This window comes from Nelumbo lutea, chromosome 1 (genome assembly GCF_056320005.1).
Source record: "Nelumbo lutea isolate HS-2025 chromosome 1, American lotus-T2T, whole genome shotgun sequence".
Taxonomy (NCBI): Eukaryota; Viridiplantae; Streptophyta; class Magnoliopsida; order Proteales; family Nelumbonaceae; genus Nelumbo; species Nelumbo lutea.
The window spans coordinates 39521989-39543516 of record NC_142684.1 but is presented as its reverse complement, the minus strand read 5'-3'; the positions used below and the strand labels follow the sequence as shown (position 1 = coordinate 39543516).

The window sequence follows — 21528 nt, the reverse complement described above, 5'->3', positions numbered from 1 at the left end:
TTTATCCAGCCAAGGCTGATACTAGTGTGCAGCCAAGTGTTGGGATGGCCTATCTCGGCCAGCAGGGTAAGATCCAAGGCACATGTAGTATGGGATTACTTGAATCCTTGAACCGGACCAGATTTCCAGTATTGCCCTGGACCTTAGAGATAGATGGGCAAAATTGGAAACTTACACCTGACCCCTAGACTCGATTATGATTCACTAGGTGTCAGATTGGGTTGTTTTTCATTTGCCAATCAGTGAGATCCTTAGCGGGGGTCAAAACTTGGGCATGTTGGGGCAGTTTGAGAATTCATCTGAGTGGGTGATCATAGTGACAGGATCAGCCCCTTTGTCGGACAAAGGTAATGATCAGGAATGCACTCTCTCTGATGGAAACCAAACTTCTGACAGTTGATTTCAATCATTGGAATTTTGTTTTGCAAAATTTATATATGATATACATATATATATATATATATATAGTTTCAAAATGTTTGCAAATGGTTTTAATTCCCAGGATCCATGTGAGTGGAGAGTGCAGCATTGTTCCTTGCAGCCGAGGGAGAGGTCCTCCCTTGTTGGCCAGTGCTTGATCATTATGGCTTGAGAGGTTAAGTGTAAGGCCATTAAGGATAATACCTGATGGGCTAATCTTGCATCTGCCCATAGTCCCTGGGTTTTTAAAAGATGGCTTGGCCCAGGGACAACTTAATGTAAGTGTTGGGTCCATAGGGTCCATATGATGGGCTCAGGGGTTCACTGGGCTTCTCAGTGAATTTGGCTAGGCCTTATAATGAAGGTTGGGCCGAACCCATGTGGCTGATGTGTAGATCAATGCTTGGGTCCCATGCCATGCAAAAAAGCCCAATTGGGCATCAGACTGAAACTAATTGAGCACTGATTATTTAATGGGCCAAAAGCCCATTTCAAACTGGGCTTATATGATCACCCACTTAAGGGGTGAATCTGAGATTAAGGTTAGCAAAAGAATTGGGCCTTTAACCTAATCCACTCTAGGAGACCAAATTCAAATCAGATTTGAATATGGTAATCTCCTGATAAGATCAAGAGTTAGTTAACCTAATCTGCAGATAGGATTGAGATCATCCCCTATCCAAATGTTGATTTGGTTTGGGATAAATTCTAATTAGGTGGTTTCTTAATCAAGAAAAAAAGGAGGAGAAACCCTAAGAGAGATACAACAGAATTTGAACCTAGTGTTTTAGGCAAGATAGTTTGCTAAGAATTGAGATAGGATCTCATACATTCTTCAAAGAGAAGAGAAGCATTATTCGCCATCTTCATCTCAGGAATTCTCCTCTAGTTGCCGCCATTCTCTAGAGAAATCAAGAAATCAGCTCTTGATAACAGTTTAGCAGAAAGAACTGAAAAGATTTGGTGCTCAGAGTTTCCAGAAGATTCTTGCGAAGGACTTAGTGTGTAGGATGTACTCTGCTGGTTCCGTTCCACATATTGTTGTGTCATCTTAAGCAGGAGCGGATCTTGGTGTCCTCTTTGGGCTTGAATACCAACTTTGGAAGATACTGCTTCTCTGGATTAGGTATAATTCCTCCCTTGTCTTTTGGTTCAGATCTGGTTCGATTATGGTTCAAGTAGGACCCTTGAATACTGCATTCTAAATTTAGGGAATATGATTCCCAGTTGGAAGAAGGTAGAAAAATTTTTGAAATTCGCCCATCCATTCTGCAACTTTTTTGGCATCCATACAATGGAACGTACCTTTCTTTCAGTGGTATCAGAGCCAGGTTCGAATCTTGAACCAAGAAAATCAGATCTGAACCTGCGCAGATGGGCAGAAGTTGTTCTACCAAGATTTGAGCGTATTATTTTCTTTTTCAAGAAATCGTTTCTTGTTGAGGGCAATTGATCTGAAATTAATTTTTATTAAATCCAAAATTTATTTAGAACTATTCTTTATTTATTTTGATTTAATGGACTGTTTGAACCATGGAGATCGAAGTGAAGATTTGGCGCAGATGGTCTACGCAATTCTTTTTTTTATTATTCATTCAATTCGGTCTATAAACTATTTTTTTTCTAGACTGTATGTATAAGATTTGATCAAGAATATAATTAATTAATAGAAATAGGATTTCTGTTTTTTTTTATTTTCTTGATTGAAGAAGAAGGCGACGCTAGAGAGTTGCAGATGAAGAGATCGCTTTCTATGATTTCCAGTTTGCGAAACTGCAACCCTAGAAATTAACCTCTGTTTTGCAGGTGGTGCGAACAATCCATATTTGATTTGTGTTTGTCTAAAATCAAATTATTAATTTCAGATCTTTCATGAATTAACTCTTGAATTGAAAATAGGTTTCGGACAATTTCGGACTAGATTGGACCAAAACTGTTTAGACCGAATCTAAGGTTCGAAGGGGACTGTTTTCAGTCCAATTTTCTCACACTTTCTGTTCCAAATATGATGTTCAATTGTAGGGATTAATTCGGCCCACCTATAAAGCCTAGTTTTAAAGGGTTAAAACTGCAAAATCCCACTCTTGTAAGAAAAACTATATGGGCCGAACTACTAACTACGATTCAGCCCATATACCTAGACAACATTAATAGTTAATGGTATGATTTAAATGGGCTGGCTAATGGGCTTTACAGTAATTATTTTGATTGGATCAATTTCTTCCATTGCATGTGATGTGTGGATGTTTGATGTGCTACAAACATGGGCCATAAGCACTTGGCCCGTGATGACTCGTTAGTGGCTCTTGCGCACACCATGGCTGAATGCACATCATTGCCATGGTGTCCCATAAGGTCATTGGATGACCCCTTCTTGCTTGGTGGGCCCCATAACCCTGAAAAGGAATGTGTGTGGAAACCCTAGCCATTTAAGGCCCACCAAAAATCTGACTTTATGAAAATTAGTGGGAGCCACTTTGATTTCACCTAAACTAGAACTAGGGTGTAATTTTTTGTTCCCTTCAGCAAATATGAGTGCATGTGATAGAGAGATCCATATGATGGATTATCTAAAGGCCTTCTGTCATTAGCACAATGATGGAACTTGTGGGCTTGTGGGACATCTCCCACTGCATCTGAGCTCTCCTCATCAAGAATAATTTCCTGACGAAGATTGTCCAGGATGTAGTCATCTTCCAAGAATTCTGCATTCTGACTACAGAACACCATCTGCTCACTTGGATCATAGAATAGGTAGCCCACTGAGCCCTTTAGGTAGCCTACAAATAGGCAATGACTGGTCTTGGATTCCAATTTGTCCGGATTCATTCTTTTAACGTGAACCAGACAACCCCAAATCTTCAAGTGTCATACACTTGGTTTCTTTCTGGTCCAAAGCTCATAGGGAGTCTTAGGAACCGATTTGGTTGGAACCTGGTTCAGCACGTATATCGCAGTCTCTAATGTGTATCCCCAAAAAGATGTGGGTAACTCTGAATGGATGAGAAGTGACCTGACCATATCTAATAGGGTCATTTTCCTCCTCTCTGAAACACCGTTAAGTTGTGGTGTAGTAGGAGGAGCCAACTGTGATACTATCCCGTTTACCTTTAATTGGTCCCTAAATTCATCAGAGAGATATTCGCCGCCTCGATCTGATCGAAGGGGCTTAATTTCTCTCCCTAACTGTTTCTTAACCTCTTGTCTGAAATATTTGAACTTTTCAAAGAATTCAGACTTATGTCTCATTAGGTACACATAACCATACCGATAATAGTCATTGGTGAATGTAATGAAATACACGTGTTGGTTACGGTCCTAACACTCAGGGGACCACATACATCAGTATGTATAAGGTCAAGCGTGCCTGCACATCTTTCAGGCTTACCGTTAAATGGCATCTTTGTCATCTTACCCTGAAGGCAAGGCTCACAAGTGGGAAGATCTTCTACAATTAGAAAATCCAAAAGGACCGTCCTTTACCAGTCTTGTGATTCGGTCAATACCTATATGGCCAAGTCGGTAATGCCAAAGGCACGTGGGATTAACTGTATCACATGCTCTTTTCTTGGGGATTTCGGCCGACGTAGTTTCGGCTATGTTAGTTTCTAGAGAAGGATGTAGAACATAGAGACCGTTCTCCAGTTCCCCATATGCGATGAATTTATTGTTTCTTTTAATAGTAATCGTATTACTAAAAAAGATAGAATATCCATACGCACACAGTTTTGAGACAGAAACCAAATTTCTTCTTAGATTTTGCACAAAAAGACAATCTTTGAGTACAATATTTCCTTCTCTAAATTTTAATTCTACAGTGCCTATTGTCGTAGTTGCAACGCTTGCAGAAGTCCCCAAGTAGAGCATCACTTCTCCATCATTCAGCCTTCTGCTTACCGTGAACCCCTACAGTGAGTTACATGCATGAGTTGAAGCCCCAGAGTCAATACACTAGGACACAGAAGCCACCAATAAGTTGGTTTCTATGACACAAGATTTGAAATTACCTTTCTGGGATTCCAGGTACTGAGGACAGTTCCTCTTCTAGTGGCCAGTTTGTTTGCAAAAGTGACAAGCATCTGTTGTCCTGTCCAAGAGAGTGCATCCCCGATCATTACCTTTTTTCACAGCCATTGGATAAGTCTGGGGAGATTTATCCAGCCAAGGCTAATACTAGTGTGCTGCCAAGTGTTGGGATGGCCTATCTCGGCCACCAGGGTAAGACCCAAGGCACATGTAGTATGGGATTACTCGAATCCTTGAACCGGACCAGATTTCCAGTATTGCCCTAGACCTTAGAGACAGATGGGCAAAACTGGAAACTTACACCTGACCCCTAGACTTGATTATGATACTTCACTAGGTGTCGAATTGGCTGTCTTTGATCTGTAAATCAGTGAGATCCTTAGCGGGGGTCAAAACCTGGGCATGTTGGGGCAGTCTGAGAATTCATCAGAGTGGGTGATCATAGTGATAAGGTCAACCCCTTTGTCGGACAAAGGTAATAATCGGGAATGCACTCTCTCTGATGGAAACCAAACTGCTTGCAGTTGATTTCAAGGAGAGAAATTGCGAAATCAGTTCTTGATATCAGTTTAGTAGAAAGAACTGAAAAGATTTGGTGCTCAAAGTTTCTAGAGGATTCTTGCGAAGGATTCAGTGTGTAGGACGCACTCTGTTGGTTCCGTTCCACATATTGTTGTGTCATCTTCAGCAGGAGCGGATCTTGGTGTCCTCTTTGGGTGTGAACACCAACTCTGGGAGATACTACTTCTCTGGATCAGGTATAATTCCTCCCTTATCTTTTGGTTCAGATCTGGTTTGATTATGGTTCAAGTAGGATCCTTGAATATTGCATTCTAAATTTAGGGAATATGATTCTCAGTTGGAAGAAGGTGGGAAAATTTTTGAAATTTTCCCACCCATTCCGCAACCTTTTTGGTATCCATATGATGGAACCTACCTTTCTTTCAGCATAAACGAGCTGGAAGTCCTAGGGTCTGGGCTAGACCACGTCACCAAAGTAGACACCATTCTAAATTCTTTACCTCTATCCTACAATCAGTTTATCATGAATTATAACATGAATAAGCTAAACATCAACTTACAAGAGCTCATCAATATGTTGCAATGAGCTGAGGAATTGATTCATAAGGATGAGCCCGTCACCATGCTTATAGAAGCAGGCAAGCGTGGCAAGAAGAGGAGGTCGAAGAAGAAGCCCTAGAAAAAGGGCAACAAATCCAAGAGACAGAAGAAGGACAAAGCATTCGATGCTTGTCACCATTGTCACTAGACTAGCCACTAAAGAAGGAACTGTCCTACCTACCTGGAATCCAAGAAAGGTAATCCCAAATCATGTGTCATAAAAACTAATTTATTGGTTACTTCTGCTTCCTGGTGTATTGATTCTGGGGCTTCGACTCATGCATGTAACACATTGCAGGGTTTCAAAATAAGCAAAAGACTGAGTAAGGGAGAGGTGACGCTCTCGAAACTTCTACAAGCATTGCGGCCATGGCCATCAGAACCGTAGAATTATTTTTTAGAGAAGGATCGCTTGTACTTAAAGATTGTCTTTATGTACAAAATTTAAGAAGAATTTTGATTTCTGTATCAAAACTGGGTGTTGATAGATATTATGTTTTCTTTATTAATACGGTTACTATAAGCAACAAATTCATCGCATACGGAGAACTGGAGAATGGTCTCTATGTTCTACATCCTTCTCTAGAAAGCAACATAGTTGAAACTACATTGGTTAACGTTCCCAAGAGAACTCATGATACCGTTAGTCCCACATGCCTGTGGCATTACCATCTTGGCCATATCGATATTGACTGAATCACAAGGTTGGTTAAGGATAGTCCTTTAGATTTTCTAACTGTAGAAGATCTTCCCACCTATGAGCCTTGCCTTCATGGTAAGATGACAAAATGGCCATTTGATGGCAAGCCTGAAAGATGTACAGGCACGCTTGACCTCATACATAGTGACGTATGCGGGCCCCTAAATGTTAGGAGTCGTAACCAACATGTATACTTCATCACCTTCACCGATGATTATTCGTGGTATGGTTACGTGTACCTAATGAGACACAAGTCTGAATCCTTTGAAAAGTTCAAGGAGTTTAGACAAGAGGTCGAGAAATAGTTGGGGAAAGAAATTAAGACCCGTCAATCCAATCGGGGTGGCAAGTATCTCTCTGACGAATTTAGGGACTATTAGAAGGTCAACGGGATAGTATCACAGTTAGCTCCTCCTGCTACACCACAACTTAATGGTGTTTTAGAGAGGAGGAATAGTACCTAACTTGATATGGTCCGGTCACTTCTTGCACACTCAGAGTTACCCACACCCTTTTGGGGATACGCATTAGAGACTGCGATTTACGTGCTGAATAGGGTTCCAACCAAATCAATTTCGAGCACTCCATATGAACTTTGGAGTGGAAAGAAATCAAGTGCCAGACACTTGAAGATTTGGGGTTGTCCGACACATGTTAAAAGAATGAGCCTGGACAAATTGGAATCCCGAACCAGTCGTTGCCTATTTGTAGACCACCCCAAAAGCTCTATGGGCTATCTATTCTATGACCCAGGAGAACAGAAGGTGTTCTGTAGTCGAAATGCCCATTTCTTGGAGGAGGATTACATCTTGAACAATCATCATCAGGAAGTTGTTCTTGATGAGGAGAGCTTAGAAGTAGTGGGAGATGTCCCACATGTTCCAGGTAGTGACCAACCTAGAAGATCTTCCCAGGTATCCAGGTCTCCAGTCCGTTATGGTTATGACCAAGATAGTTACCTAGTGGAAGCCTTGACTAGTGAGGAGGATCCCGTGACTTATGTTAGACAGTTTTGTAAATGAATAAAAGTGCATATTTGATTCATGTTCCCTTGGTATGTTTCTGTGTAATACCCTTAAACTGGACACCTAATGAGACTCATGTTAGTTTAGAATGTTCATAGCCAATGGGTCAGTCTGGGGAGACCTATCCTAATAAGGCTGACACAGTGGTGCCACCAAGTCGATTGGGGTGGCCTGTTTCAGCTACCAGGTTGAGACCCTAGGCACATATAGTGTAGGATAAATTGAATCTTTGAACTGGACCAGATTTCCAGTATTGCCCTGGACCTTGGAGATTAATGGGCAAAACTGGAATGTTACACCCAACCCCTAGACTCGATTATGATATTGCACTGGGTGTCGGATTGGGCTATCTTTGATGTACCAATCAGTGAGATCCTTAGGAGGGTCAAAACCTGGGTATGTTGGGACAGTCTAAGAATTCATTTGAGTGGGTGATCATAGTGACAGGATCAACCCCTTTGTCGAACAAAGGTAATAATCGGGGATGCACTCTCATTGATGGAAGCCAAGACTACCAGTAGCCGATTTCAATCGTTGAGATTTGTTTTGCAAAGTATATTTTTATGAGATATAAAAGTATATATATTATGGTTTCTAAAATGTTTGCAAAAAGGTTTTAATTCCAGCGATCCATATAAGTAGAGAGTGCAACATGTTCCTTGCAGCCGAGGGAGAGGTCATCTCTTGTCGGGCAGTGTATGATCATTATGGGCTGAGAGGTTATGTGTAAGACCATTAAGGGTAATACCTTTTGGGATAATCTTGCATCTGCCCACAGTCCCTGGGTGTTACAAGGTGGCTTGGCCCAGGGACCACTTAGTGTAAGTGTTGGGCCCATAGATCCCATTTGATGAGTTTCGGCGGGTGCACTGTCCATAACAATGTATTCGGCCAGGCCTTGTAACAAAGGCTAGGCCGAACCTATGTGGTTGATGCCTAGATCAATGCTTGGGTCCCATGCCCTACAAGGAAGCCCAACTGGGCAGCAGTTAGGAAGGTTAAGTGAGCACATAAGCTTAATGGGCCTAAAGCCCATTTTGAATTGGGATATTTAATTAGTTAATTATGGGGCGAATTCTGAGATGGATTAGTAGGTAGGATAGGGTCTTGACCCTATCCACTCAAAGAGTCCAGATTTGAATGTGATTCAGATCTAGAAACCTCCTAATGAGATTAGGAGAAACTTAATCTAATCTGCAGATAAGATAAGGGTTTATCCTTATCATCTAAAGAGAGGGCTGATCCAAATATGATTTGGATAAGCAGCTCCTAATTGGATTAGGAGCTGATCTTTTAGGTTAACAAAAGAAGGAGGGGGCGGCAGCCTTGAGAAGACACACAATCAGATCCTCTTCAGAGTTGAAATCACAGAAGAAAGAATTAAGCAACCCTGCAGAATTCTTTCTTGCCGCCCTATTTGCCAGTTCGATCTCTAGTTGTGGGAGAAGTCATGGTTCAATCTTGACATCAGTTCTTTGAGAAAGAATTGATAGGAAGCTGTGCTCACTTGCCATCCTACTATTTCTTGCAAAGGACAGAATTCTTGGAGAAGAATACTATTGATTCTGCTCCATCTTGCATTGCGCCATCTTCAATGAGAGCAGTCTTTGGATCCTTCCTTGGGTGTGAACACCTTTGTTGGGGGATACTATTTCTCCATATCAGGTATAATCCTCTTCTACTCCTTTTGGTTTAGATCAGGTTCAGTTTATGGTTCAAGAATGATCCTTGAAAATATGATTTTCTAAATAGGGAATGTGATTCCCAGTTGAAGGGAGAGAAAAATTTTTGAAATTCGCCCCCTTTATTCCACAAGATTTGGACGTCCATACAATGGATCTCTCATCCCTTCAACTTATGTGGAAGTTATATTAGACATAGAATCCTAGAATTGGGTAGATGCCATGAGAGCTGAGTTGGAATCAATGAAGGCCAATGGAGTCTGGACTCTAGTAGATCCGCCCGTCAGGGTAAAAGCAATTGGTTGCAAATGGATCTATAAGAGGAAGAAGGGCCCCAATGGCAATGTTGAGACCTACAAGGCTCGCTTGGTGGCAAAAGGGTATACTCAGAAAGAGGGCATCAATTATGAGGAAACCTTTTTGCCCATGGCCATGCTTAAATCCATTAGGATTCTGCTAGCTGTAGCATTCCTGAATGAAGATCTTACTGAAGATATCTACATGCAGCAGCTGCAAGGCTTCGTTGCTGCTGGTCAAGAACACATGGTATGTAAACTTAATAGATCCATATATGGACTTAAACAAGCTTATAGGAGTTGGAATATCCGGTTTGACTCTGCCATCAAAATGTTTGATTTTGAGCAGAACCCAAATGAGCCCTGTGTATACAGGAAGTCTAGTGGGGATAAGGTTACGTTCTTGGTTCTGTATGTGGATGATATCCAACTCATTGAGAATGATGTGGGAATGTTGACCTCAGTCAAAGTATGGCTTTCACAGCAATTCTCCATGAAAGATCTTGGAGAAGCCTCCTATATACTGGGTCTTCGACTCTATAGAGATTGATCAAAGCAAATATTAAGATTATCCCAATCTACTTACATTGACAAAATCGATAAAAGGTATAGCAAGGAGAACTCCAAGAAGGGAAACATTCCTTTCAAGCACGAATTTACTCTCTCCAAGAAAATGTCTCCCAAGACATCTGAGGAGATCGAGGACATGAAGAATGTTCTCTATGCCTCAGTCGTGGGGAGCATCATGTATGTCATGTTGTTAAGCCACCCTGATATTGCTCACACAGTGAGTGTAGTAAGCAGATTTCAGGCCAACCCAGGGCAAGAGCATTGGATCGCTGTGAAATGCATATTTAAGTACCTTCGAAGGATAAAAGAGTTTTGTCTACTATTCGATGGTACATCACTACAGATCCAAGGGTATATTGATGTCAATTTCTAGTCAGACCCAGATGATAGAAAGTCTACATCTGGTTATGTTTCCATGATAGGATCGTGTGCTGTTTGTTGGAAAAGCAACAAACAGGGGTCCACGGTGAATTCCAAAACCGGAGCCAAATACATTGCCGCAAGTGAGGCTACCAAGGAAGCCATGTGAATGAGAAAGTTCATCCAAGAGTTGGGAGTAGTTCCATCCAGCACATCACCAATCCCATTGCTGTGCGACAACAATGGGGCCATTGCTTAGGCTAAGGAGCCACGAGCCCACTCGAAGTCCAAGCACATCGAGAGGAAGTACCACATACTGCAGGAGATTGTTGGTAGAGAGGATGTCCTGATTTAGAAGGTAACTTCAGCAGAGAATGTTGCAAACCCATTGACTAAGCCACTGATACAGAAAGTGTTTGAGAAACACGTAGAAAGTATGGGACTCCGTCTTATTCCAGATTGGACCTAAGTGCAAGTGGGAGCTGTTAGACAATTTTGTGTGCCCTTAGATCCAATCAGTTTGATGTACTTTTGACATTTATTGTAAATGAATAAAGTGCATATTTGATTCATGTTATGTGGTGTGTTTCTGTGTAATACCATTAAAACTGGACACTTATGAGACTTGTATTGGTTTAGAACGTTCACAGCCAGTGGATCGGTTTGGAGAGACCTATCCTGATAAGGCTGACACAGATGTACCGCCAAGTCCGTTGGAATGGCCTGTCTCTGCCACCAAGGTGAGACTCGAGGTACATGCAATGTGGGATGAGCTTGAGACCTTGAACCGGACCAGAATTCTAGTATTGCCCTTGACCTTGGCGATTAGTGGGCAAAACTGGAATGTTACACCTAACCCCTAGACTCGATTATGGTATCGCACTAGGTGGCGGATTGGGGCATCTTTGATATGCCAATCAGTGAGATCCTTAGAGGGGGTCAAAACCTGGATATGTTGAGATGGTTCATGAATCCATCTAAGTGGGTAATCATTGTGACAAGATGAGCCCCTTTGTCAGACAAAGGTAATGATTGGGGAAATGCACTCTCACTAATGGAAACAAAAACTGCCGGCAGTAGATTTCAACCATTGAAATTTTGTTTTGCAAAATATATTTATGTGATATAATATATATAGGTTTCCAAAATTGTTTGCAAAAGGTATGAATCCCTGGGGTCCATGTAAGAGGAGAGTGCAGCACTGTACCTTGCAATCGGGGGAGAGGTCCTCCCTTGTCAGGTAGTGTTTGATCATTATGGGCTGAGAGGTTAATTGTAAGACCATTGAGGGTTAAACCTGATGGACTAATCTTGCATCTGCCCACAGTCAATGGGTGTTACAAGGTGGCTTGGCCCAATGACCACTTAGTGTAAGTGTTGGGCCCATAGAGTCTATATGATGGGCTTAAGGGGTTCAGTGGTTTTTCCAATGAATTTGGCTAAGCCTTGTGGTAGAGGCTAGGCCGAACCCTTGTGGTTGATGTATAGATCAACATTTGGGTCCCATGCCATACAGAGAAATCATAACTAGGCAGCAATTTTGAAGGCTTAAGTGAGCATATACATTTAATGGGCCAAAAGCCCAATGCGAACTGGGCTAATTAGATTAGCTTGAATGAGGTGGATCTGAGATGTGGACCAGCCTTAAAGGATAAGGGAAAGTCCCTATCCACTTAGTAAAAGTCTAGATTTGAATATGATTCAAAACTGGAAACTCTTAATCAGATTAGGAGGGTTGATCATGATCTGCAGATTAGATAAGGACTCTACCTTATCACTTTAGGGGATCAACATCTCCTAATAGGATTAGGAGCTGATCCCTTTAGCATTATAAAAGGAGGAGGGGGTGGCAGCCTCATACAGATACAACACAGAAGAGACAAATCAGCATACAGTGAGACTGTGCCAATTTCTCTCTATCGCCTCCTTCCTACCGCCGCCACCATTAGCAGTTCATCTCCATTCACGTGGGAGTCATCAAGAAGCATTCTTGGTTTCATTTCTTTGTGAAAGAATTGAAAAGAAATTGTGCTCACCTGTCGTCCAGTGGGTTCTTGTGAAGGATCCAGTTCTTGTGAAGAACATTGCTGATTCTGCTCCATCCTACACTGTGCCCTCTTCAGTGGGAGCAGTCTTTGGTAACTTTTCTGGGCGTAAACACATTCATTGGGGGATACTAATTCTCCGTATCAAGTATTTCCCTCTCCTACTATTTGGTTTCAGATCTGGTTCAGTTCTTGATTCAAGATTGATCCTTGAAAATTAGTTTTATAAAGTAGGGAATGCGATTCTCAGTTGTAGGAAGGAAAGAAATTTTTGAAATTTGCCCATTCTGTTCCGCTTTATCCGGGCGTCCTTACGATGGATCTTTCCATTCCTTCACCTCTTTCTCCTCAACCCCCTATGCCTTCACCACCCCCTCCAGTAGTGTCCCCACCTTCTTATTGTCACTACCTCTATGTCTCCAGTAGCTTCTCTCTTCTCCACCTCCAACATCACCTCCACCACCTCAACCAGTGGTGGTCATTCAACTTCCATCACCATTCTCGTCATCTCCATTAGAAGGGTTCAGACATGAGAATCATTCTTCTCTTGTAAACTTAGTGTGGATGTGAAAGAATGGTAGGATCCATCATATGGACGCCAAAAAGATTGCGGAATGGGTGGGTGAATTTCAAAAAAAAAATTCTACCTTTCTTCCAACTAGGAATCGCATTCCCTTATTTTAGAATCAAATATTCAAGGATATACTCAAACCATACCGGACCAAATCTGAACCAAAGATCAAGGGAAGGGCTATACCTGATACGGAGAATCAAAATCTCCCAACGTCGGTGTTCACACCCAAAGAAAGATCCAAGATCTTCTCCTACTGAAGATGATGCAGTGATGGTGGGGCAGAACCAACAATGTACGTCTCACGTACTGAAGTCTTCGCGGGAACTCGTTGGAGGCTTAGAGGACCAAACCAAATCATCCTTTCAGCAAAGACCGATATCAAGAACAAATTTCTTGATTCTCCCTTCAATGGAGTGGCGGTGGCTAGAGGAGATCCATAAGGCTGAAAGTGGCATGAATGTAGTTTTTAGCTTAGGGAAGATGAGATCCTATCTCAGATTGCATAGAGTGTTTTCTGCAAAACCCTAGGTCAAATTCTTGTAATTCTTGATTAGGGTTTTCTCCTTTCTTGGTGATTAAGAAACCTCCTAATCCTATTAGGAGTTATCCCAATCCAAATATGTATTTGGATAGGGGATAATCTTAATCCTATCTGCATATTAGATCAACCCATTCCTGATCACATCAGGAGGTTAATCTTAACCCTATCTGCAGATTCACTCCCTTAAGTGGGTGATCATATCAGCCCAGTTCAAAATGGGCTTTTAGGCCCAATAAATAAATAGTGCTCAATAAGCTTCCAAACTACTGCCCAGTTGGGCTTCTTTGTATGGTGTGGGACTCAAGCATTGATCTCCAAATCAGCCACATGGGTTCGGCCCAATGAACCCAGTGAACCCCTTGAGCCCACCACATGGACCCTATGGGCCCAACACTTACACTAAGTGGTCCCTAGGCCAAGCCATCTTATAAAAACCTAGGGACTGCGGGCAGATGCAAGATTAGCCCATGAGGTATTATCCTAAATGGCCTTACACTTAACCTCTCGACCCATAATGATCAAGTACTGCCCGACAAGAGAAGACCTCTCCCTCAGCTACAAGGAACAGTGTTGCACTCTCTATTCACATGGATCCCGAGAATTAAAACCATTTGCAAACATTTTGAAACTGTACATATCTATATATCATATATAAAAATTTCGCAAAACAAATTCCAACGATTGAAATCAGCTGCCAGCAGTTTGGTTTCCATCAAAGAGAGTGCATCACCGATCATTACCTTTGCCTGACCATACAAAAAAACACCTAGAAGGGAGCAAAGGCTGAGAACAGCCTCTCAGCATACATTACATCTCAAATATACTAATAGATCTTAATTGAGACCCCAAGACCCTAAGCTGAAAGCCTTTCCACACCCCACACCCTTAGGATAATTGAGAATTTTTTTCATCCTAGGCTCCTAGCCATTACTACTTATTCCATACTTCTCAGTTATGACCTTCCTCCAAACAATTTGGGTTCTGTAGAGAACCTCCAAAACCATCTTCCCAAAAGTACCTTGTTAAAGAGATTTACCTTCCTAATTCCTACACCTCCATTCGATAGTGGTTTACAAACCTGATCCCAGTTCATGAAATGATATTTGGTTGAGCCCTTCCAACCATTCCACACAGGTCTCATTTTCCAATCAATCTGTAAGGGGATCGAGTACATGGACATATAATAAGCTGGAATGCTTGCCAACACATTTTTTATCAAAGTCACCTTAACTCCTTTAGAAAGATACCAAGATTTCCAAGCGGCCAGCTTCAAGTCTATCCTCTCAAGAATTGGGTTCCAAATGGCTTTTGATGTACACAGTCCCTAATGGAAAACCCAAGTATTTTGAAGACAAATATCCAACTTTGCAACCCAAAATATCAGCCAACTCAGTCCTTGTTGATAGGATGAGGCTGAGCTACAAGGACGAGGCCACTTTTCAAGACCTGTGATCAAGAAAGAAGTTAGAGGCCCGAGGAATTATCCCTGGGTAAGTACTCCGACGCTCAAGTCAGTAGAGGTAATGGGTGGTCGGGCCGAGTTATGATGAAGCTGATCCAAGATAAGTAGCAGTACGGGTCTCAAAAGTTGAATCACATACCTCGAGCATGGAGTACCTTTTTATAGCCAAAGATTCATGTCCTAGTTGGATTGGGCTTCTGGGGTTGCTGGATGAGGTTAATCACCGAGGTATTCGGGAGAGTCCCATTCCCCAGTGGAGTCGTCTTTCCTCATTCTTCCTTATCTGTAGGTGTGCTCATCCATTTGACATGGATGGAAGGATAAGATGGGGGGACACAGTAATAGCATAGCTCAGCAAAGCTAGACCGACGTGGCAGAGTTAGGCCCATGTGGCCGAGCTATGCCGACATTATTGAACTGTGTCAACATGGCCGACCTAGGATAACGTGACTAGGCAATAGTTGGGAGGCCATGTGTCTCGCAGTCCGAATAAAATAAAAGTGTGGGCCCCATTGCTTTGACTTCTTTCAATGCTTTACATTCATCTCAATATGACAATGTTTTTAGACCTAAAAGGATGGTTCGCACTTCCCAATAGTATTTCAGTAATTCAGTCTACTCTTTTATCCTATCTGTACCAAAAACCAGATAGAACCTTCAAAATCAAATAGCCTAGTTGAATTTATAGACCGACCAATCAATGGAGTAACATTAGCCAATGATCAGCATAGTTGAATTCTGGACTAAGCTCGAACCCATCTAAGATTTTGTTACTGGATGGAGCAGGAAGTTTCATTGTGAATGGCCTTGTATTACGAGAAGAACATTGAATTGTTTGATAAATTGTTACAGACATGCTGGTAAGATGCCCTTATCTACATGATGCTTTTCTATTTGTTTTGTTGGTTGTATGATCCGTTCAATTTTTGCTCTGACGGTTGATGTATACATGTCTAATTGGTAGGTTCCTTTGGTTTGTTTAGTTTGTTTGTGCAGTTTAGTGTTGCAGAAAATGTTCGCTCAAGGGGTTGCTCTTAATCTTGACTTTGGATTTTAGAAGTGAAAATCATGGAACCCAGATGCATCTTTCAGTTTATACACTTTCTTACTTATCTCAACCCACAATTGGTTCATGAGGTTAGACGGTTCAGATGGAACTCACTGTAAAAAATATGGGTTCAGATGCTAGAAGGCTAGGATTTATTCACCAATCACCAAATTACAACGAAGTTCTAACCTTTTGAGCTTAAGTTCATTTGTAGAAGATGAAATGTAGGAGTGACATTATATTATAGATGCAAGATTTTTGCTTTTCAACATTCATGTTGTACTAGTAATATTTCCACCGTTATGAGAGATTTTTGTTTATTTATGTGTTTTTCTTTTCATTTTTATGAAGAATGATTTTTTGTGATTTTTTTTGTTTGTGTTTTTCTTTTCTTTCTTTTTCATATTTTCTCCATATATGCACTTGGTAACAGATTTCCAATGTGTGTATGTGTTGAAAAAATATAATTAGTGGATGATTTTGAGGTTCTTTTAACAGGGGCTGAATTGGAAATTTTAGCTGATTCCGATTCCAGCTTCTAGTTGAACGAAACAGCAACAATTGAAATCCGATTCCGATTCGTAACTGAACCAAATAGATGCCAAGGATAGGTGATTCCGATTCCGATTCTTGTGGATTCCGATTCCGATTCCGGTCATGTCCACAAACCAAACACACCCCTAGATCTTGAATATGTTGAGGAATATTTTGTCAATGATTTCTTAATTTGTAAATTTTTTACAAACAACTTATGGTGGTCTCCGTTCTTTCATCTCATCTTCTTTCTATTTTATATTATATTTTTTCTTGATTTTGACATTTCATCTAGTTTTCTCTAGATTAATTTAATTTTCCCTATTCTTTTTTCTTTATTAACTACTTTTAGAGTATTAAAATAATGATGATATTTTTACTCACCAAGTCATTTTGCTCAATTTTGGAAACCAATGTTCTATGTTGCAAATCAAATTTAATGTCAAAATATTTTCCACATGAAATAATACAATCTCACAAATAATGTTGAAGTTTTCTTGCAGTATAAGAGATTTATTATAGAAAATTTGTTAGACCAATAATATATGTATATATATATATATATATATATATATATATATCAATGCAAATTAACAAATGAAAAGGTAAGAAATGTGCATAAGTAAGTCCTAACTGTTGTTGAGCTTAAACTTTCTTGCTTTTTCTTGAGTAGAATATAGGAATATGTTCATTTTTACTTGCAATTTATAGGGTGGATTTACTATTATTAAATATTGAGTATCTTGTTATTTGTCAAAGAAATACAAAAAAGGACAAATTTCTTAGAAGTACCATTGTGGTTTAGGAAATTGACTAACTCTACCCCTACTGTTTAAATATTGTCTTAAGTTACCTCCTAAATTTTTTGACAATTGACATCATTGTTAAGAACTAACAAAAAAAGAAAAATATCCAATTTGCCCTTCACTATTCTTCAAATTTTCAAAATAAACCAAATGATCAAAATGAAGGGATGAGAGATCCATCACATGGATGCCCAAATCTTGCAGAATAGGGTGGGCGAATTTCAAAAATTTTCTCTCCCTTCAATTGGGAATCGCATTCCCTATTTTAGAAAAATCATATTTTTCAATGATCAATCTTGAACCATAAACCGAACGAGATTTGAAACAAAATAGTAGGAGAGGGATATACTTGATACAGAGAAATAATATCTCTCAATGGAGGTGTTCACACCCAAAGAAGATCACCAAAGATTGCTCCCACTTAAGATGACACAGAGGATGGAGGAGTAGAATCAGCAGGGTCCGTCCCACGAATCGAATTCTTCAGCAAGAACCCAATGGAGGCAGTGAGTACGACTCCTATCAGCCTTTCAGCAAAGACACATGTCAAGATCCAATCTTGACCACTCCTACAATGTTGGAGAATGAATTGGCAGTATGGCAACGGAAGGAAGGGATTACAGGGAGAGGGCACAGTCACACTGGATATTCTTCTCTCTGTAATTCGAGATCTGATATCTTTGGAATTTCTGGGATGATCTGGATAGTTCGCCCCCTTCGTGTTTTACAAGCTTAAAGAGACCCGCTTCTAATCCTAATAGGAGTTTCCTAATTCAGATCATTATCTAAATTTGGACTTTCTTTAAGTGATAAGGATAAGACCCTTATCTTATCTGCAGATTAGATCAGCCTTCTCTTGATCATATCAGGAGGTTTCCAGATCTGTATTCAGATCTAGTCTCTCTAAGTGGATAGGATAGGACTCTATCCTATCTGCTGATTTAATCCCAGATCCACTCATTCTATTTAACTAATCAAGTTAGGCCAGTTTTAAATGGGCTTCAAGCCCAATAAGTCTATGTGCTCAAAACTACTTCCAAATTGCTGCCTAGTTGAGCTTCTTTGTATGGTGTGGGACCTAAGCATTGATCTATACACATCAGCCACATGGGTTCGACCCAGCCTTTGTTACAAGGTCTGACCGAATACACTATTGTGGATAGTGCACCCCCTGAAACCCATCACATGGGCCTCTATTGGGCCCAACACTTACATTAAGTGGTCCTTGGGCCAAGCCACCTTATAAAAACCTAGGGACTGTGGGCAAATGCAAGATTAGCCCATCAGGCATGACCCTTAGTGGACTTACACTTAACCTCTCAGCCCATAATGATCAAACACTACCTGACAAGAGAGGGCCTCTCCCTCGGCTACAAGGAACAGTGCTGCACTCTCTGCTTATATGGATTCCAGGAATTAAAAACTTTTGCTAACATTTTAGAAACCGTAATATATATACTTTTATATCTCATATAAAATATATTTTGCAAAAAAAATCTCAACAATTGAAATCGGTTGCCGGCAATCTTGGTTTCCATCAAAGGGAGTGCATCCCTGATCATTACCTTTGTCCGACAAAGGGGCTGATCCTGTCACTATGATCACCCACTCAGATGAATTCTCAAACTGTCCCAACATACCTAGGTTTTGACCCCGCTAAGGATCTCACTAATTGGCATATCAAAGACAGCCCAATCCAACACCTAGTGCAGTATCATAATCGAGTCTAGGGGTTAGATGTAACTTTCCAGTTTTACCCATTAATCTCCAAGGTCCAGGGCAATACTAGAAATCTGGTCCGATTCAAAGGTTCAATTAATCCTACACTACATGTGCCTTGGGTCTCACCCTGGCAACTGAGACAGGCCACCTCAATCGACTTGCTGGCACATCAGTGTCAGCCTTATTAGGATAGGTCTCCCCAGACCGACCCACCGACTGTGAACATTCTAAACTAACACGAGTCTCATTAAGTGTCCAGTTTAAGGGTATAACATAGAAACAAACCACAAGAACATGAATCAAATATGCACTTTATTCATTTACAATAAATGTCAAAAGTATATCATTCTGATTGGAGCTAAGGGCATACAATGACTGTCTAACACAAAAGAACACGTCTTATTCAACGCTGATGCTAAGGTCCAGTAGCATGACTCGCCTGAATCGATCATATGACTGAACAAGGCCTAGAGGAAGAATGAAGCTTGCTTCTGATCAGTGTCACCATATGGGGAGCTGAGTTCATTGAGCATCCACATTAGTTGTTGAAACGGGAACAGTTCTTATCTATGATTGCTCTAGCAGTCTCGAGAAGGAGGTTTGGTGCCCACTTACTGGACGTCATAGAGGTGATGAGACTGAAAAGAACCCTATTTTTGTCCTCTAATTTTCATTTGCTTACATCACTTTAGCACTTAAATGAATTCATTACTCTTGTATTTCGATTCAATGCAATAAAGAAGGCAATTGGAAGAAAATAGGGCAAATCGGGTGATTTTGCATAGTTTTGGCGACAGTCAGTAATCTGAGCCTAACTCTCAATTCCGGACTCCGAATTGGACAATTCAAGAATCATTAGAAATATGAAATGAAGTCCCACAACCTTCATGTTTTAGGTTTTGACAGATTCGGCCCGCATCATATACGAAAATGAACCCGAAGTTGGAGCAAGATCGTAGCCAAGCCCATTTCACAACTTAAGCCCAACTCGCAGAAGCACCTTAAAGCAGCCCAAGTTTTAAAGCAGCCCAACTCGAATTTAAGAGTCAAGAGTCCAAATCTTGAATGTAATCTCCAAAATGAGAGTCTTATCAAATCTAAAGTCTTGAATGTAATCCTAGAGAGATAAGAAGATTGAGATTAGATCATTAGATAGATAGGATAGGATTAGTTCAAGAAAGATCAAGACTCCCTAAAGATAAGATGATCTCCTATAAGGAGTTGGAAAACAGCCATCTCCTTTGGCTATATAAAGAGAGGGGTGAACCATCTCTAGCATCACTCACTCCAAGATCCAAGAGATTACCAAGCAACTCAAGAAACTCAAGAGAGCAGTTCGGCCATGGAGAAGCAGAGCATGGAGATTGCGCAGATCATGAGCAGTTGATCTTCTTTTTCTGGTTCACGGGGGGAGATTCGATTGTGCCATTGTGAGGTTCTGTAGTTAATTTATTTTCTTGCTTTTTAATTCAAATATTCACTAGTTCTTGTGCACATTTTTATTGGATGTTAATGTTAATTAGTCTGACAAACTAAATTAATGTTGATTTTCCTACTACTATCCATGATTTCGGTGATCCGTAATTGTCATGAATAGTGGTACAAGTAGCAATTAGGTTAATATCTTTCTGGGTCAATTGTTCATGACAGCCTTTGACCAATGTATTGACATATTTTAACCTAAAGGGAATTGATGGAACAAGATTCAATAATTACAGCTATCTCAATTATTATTATTTTGGTTTAACTATCTCAATTACAGCTATCTCAATTATTACAGCTATCATTAATTAATATGGAGCGCTATCGTACCTAGTTGATTAAAGATAAGTGTTGATCGAATGCTGGGTTTGGTCAACTGAATTAGGAAAACACAAGGTTTATTATGGCTATCCTAATAAATCTAAGGTTAAATGTTTGAATGGCAAGAATGCTGAAATTTACCTAGGATCGATGGACAATCGACTCAACCCAAACCCTTGAATTAGAATTTGGTAAGACTGATTTTCTCTTGTTCGTTTAATTTTCTATTGCTTTCTTATTCTTTTAATTTTAGTTATTTTATTTTCCCACTCATATTATCCGTTCGGCTAAGAGATTATTGATTTGCTCCCTATGGGATTCGACCTAGTACCACTTTTACTGCAAATATTTTATTGTGGGACTAGTATTAATTTTGAGGGCTTCGACAACCCGTCAAAATTTTGGCGTCGTTGCTAGGGAGCAACTTTAATTTCTTAGCTATTACCTTCCTCTTGTTAACCCCTTCTTGTTTATAACTCATGCTTCTCAACGAGGTGAACTCAAGTACAACCCCGAAATTGAGAGGACCACCCATCATTTAAGGAAAGAGGCTAAGCAAAGGAAGGATCGTTCACCAAAAATGGTGAACTCAGATTGCGAATTGCCCACTTGTGATGTTTCCATCTTCAAAGAAGGAGAAAGAATGGCTGGCAGAGAGAGAACATTGAGGGAGTTGGTTGCACCGATTATGAACCAACAGCCCTTATGCATCACGTACCCCAATCTTGAGGTAGGTTTTAAATTGAAATCTGGTTTGATACAATTATTGCCTCTATTTTATGATTTTCCAAG

At 40.5% G+C, this 21528-nt stretch overlaps 1 protein-coding gene across 1 annotated transcript in view; it reads right to left on the bottom strand.

Annotated features, from left to right (window-relative positions):
• Positions 1–10453, bottom strand: part of LOC148874351 (pectinesterase inhibitor-like) — a 41841-nt gene extending 31388 nt beyond the window's left edge. The window contains exon 1 of the mRNA XM_088960863.1: positions 10297–10453. Coding sequence (XP_088816989.1) covers positions 10297–10453 — 157 coding nt within the window. The remainder of the gene's footprint in view (positions 1–10296) is intronic.
• Positions 10454–21528: the final 11075 nt, after the last annotated feature.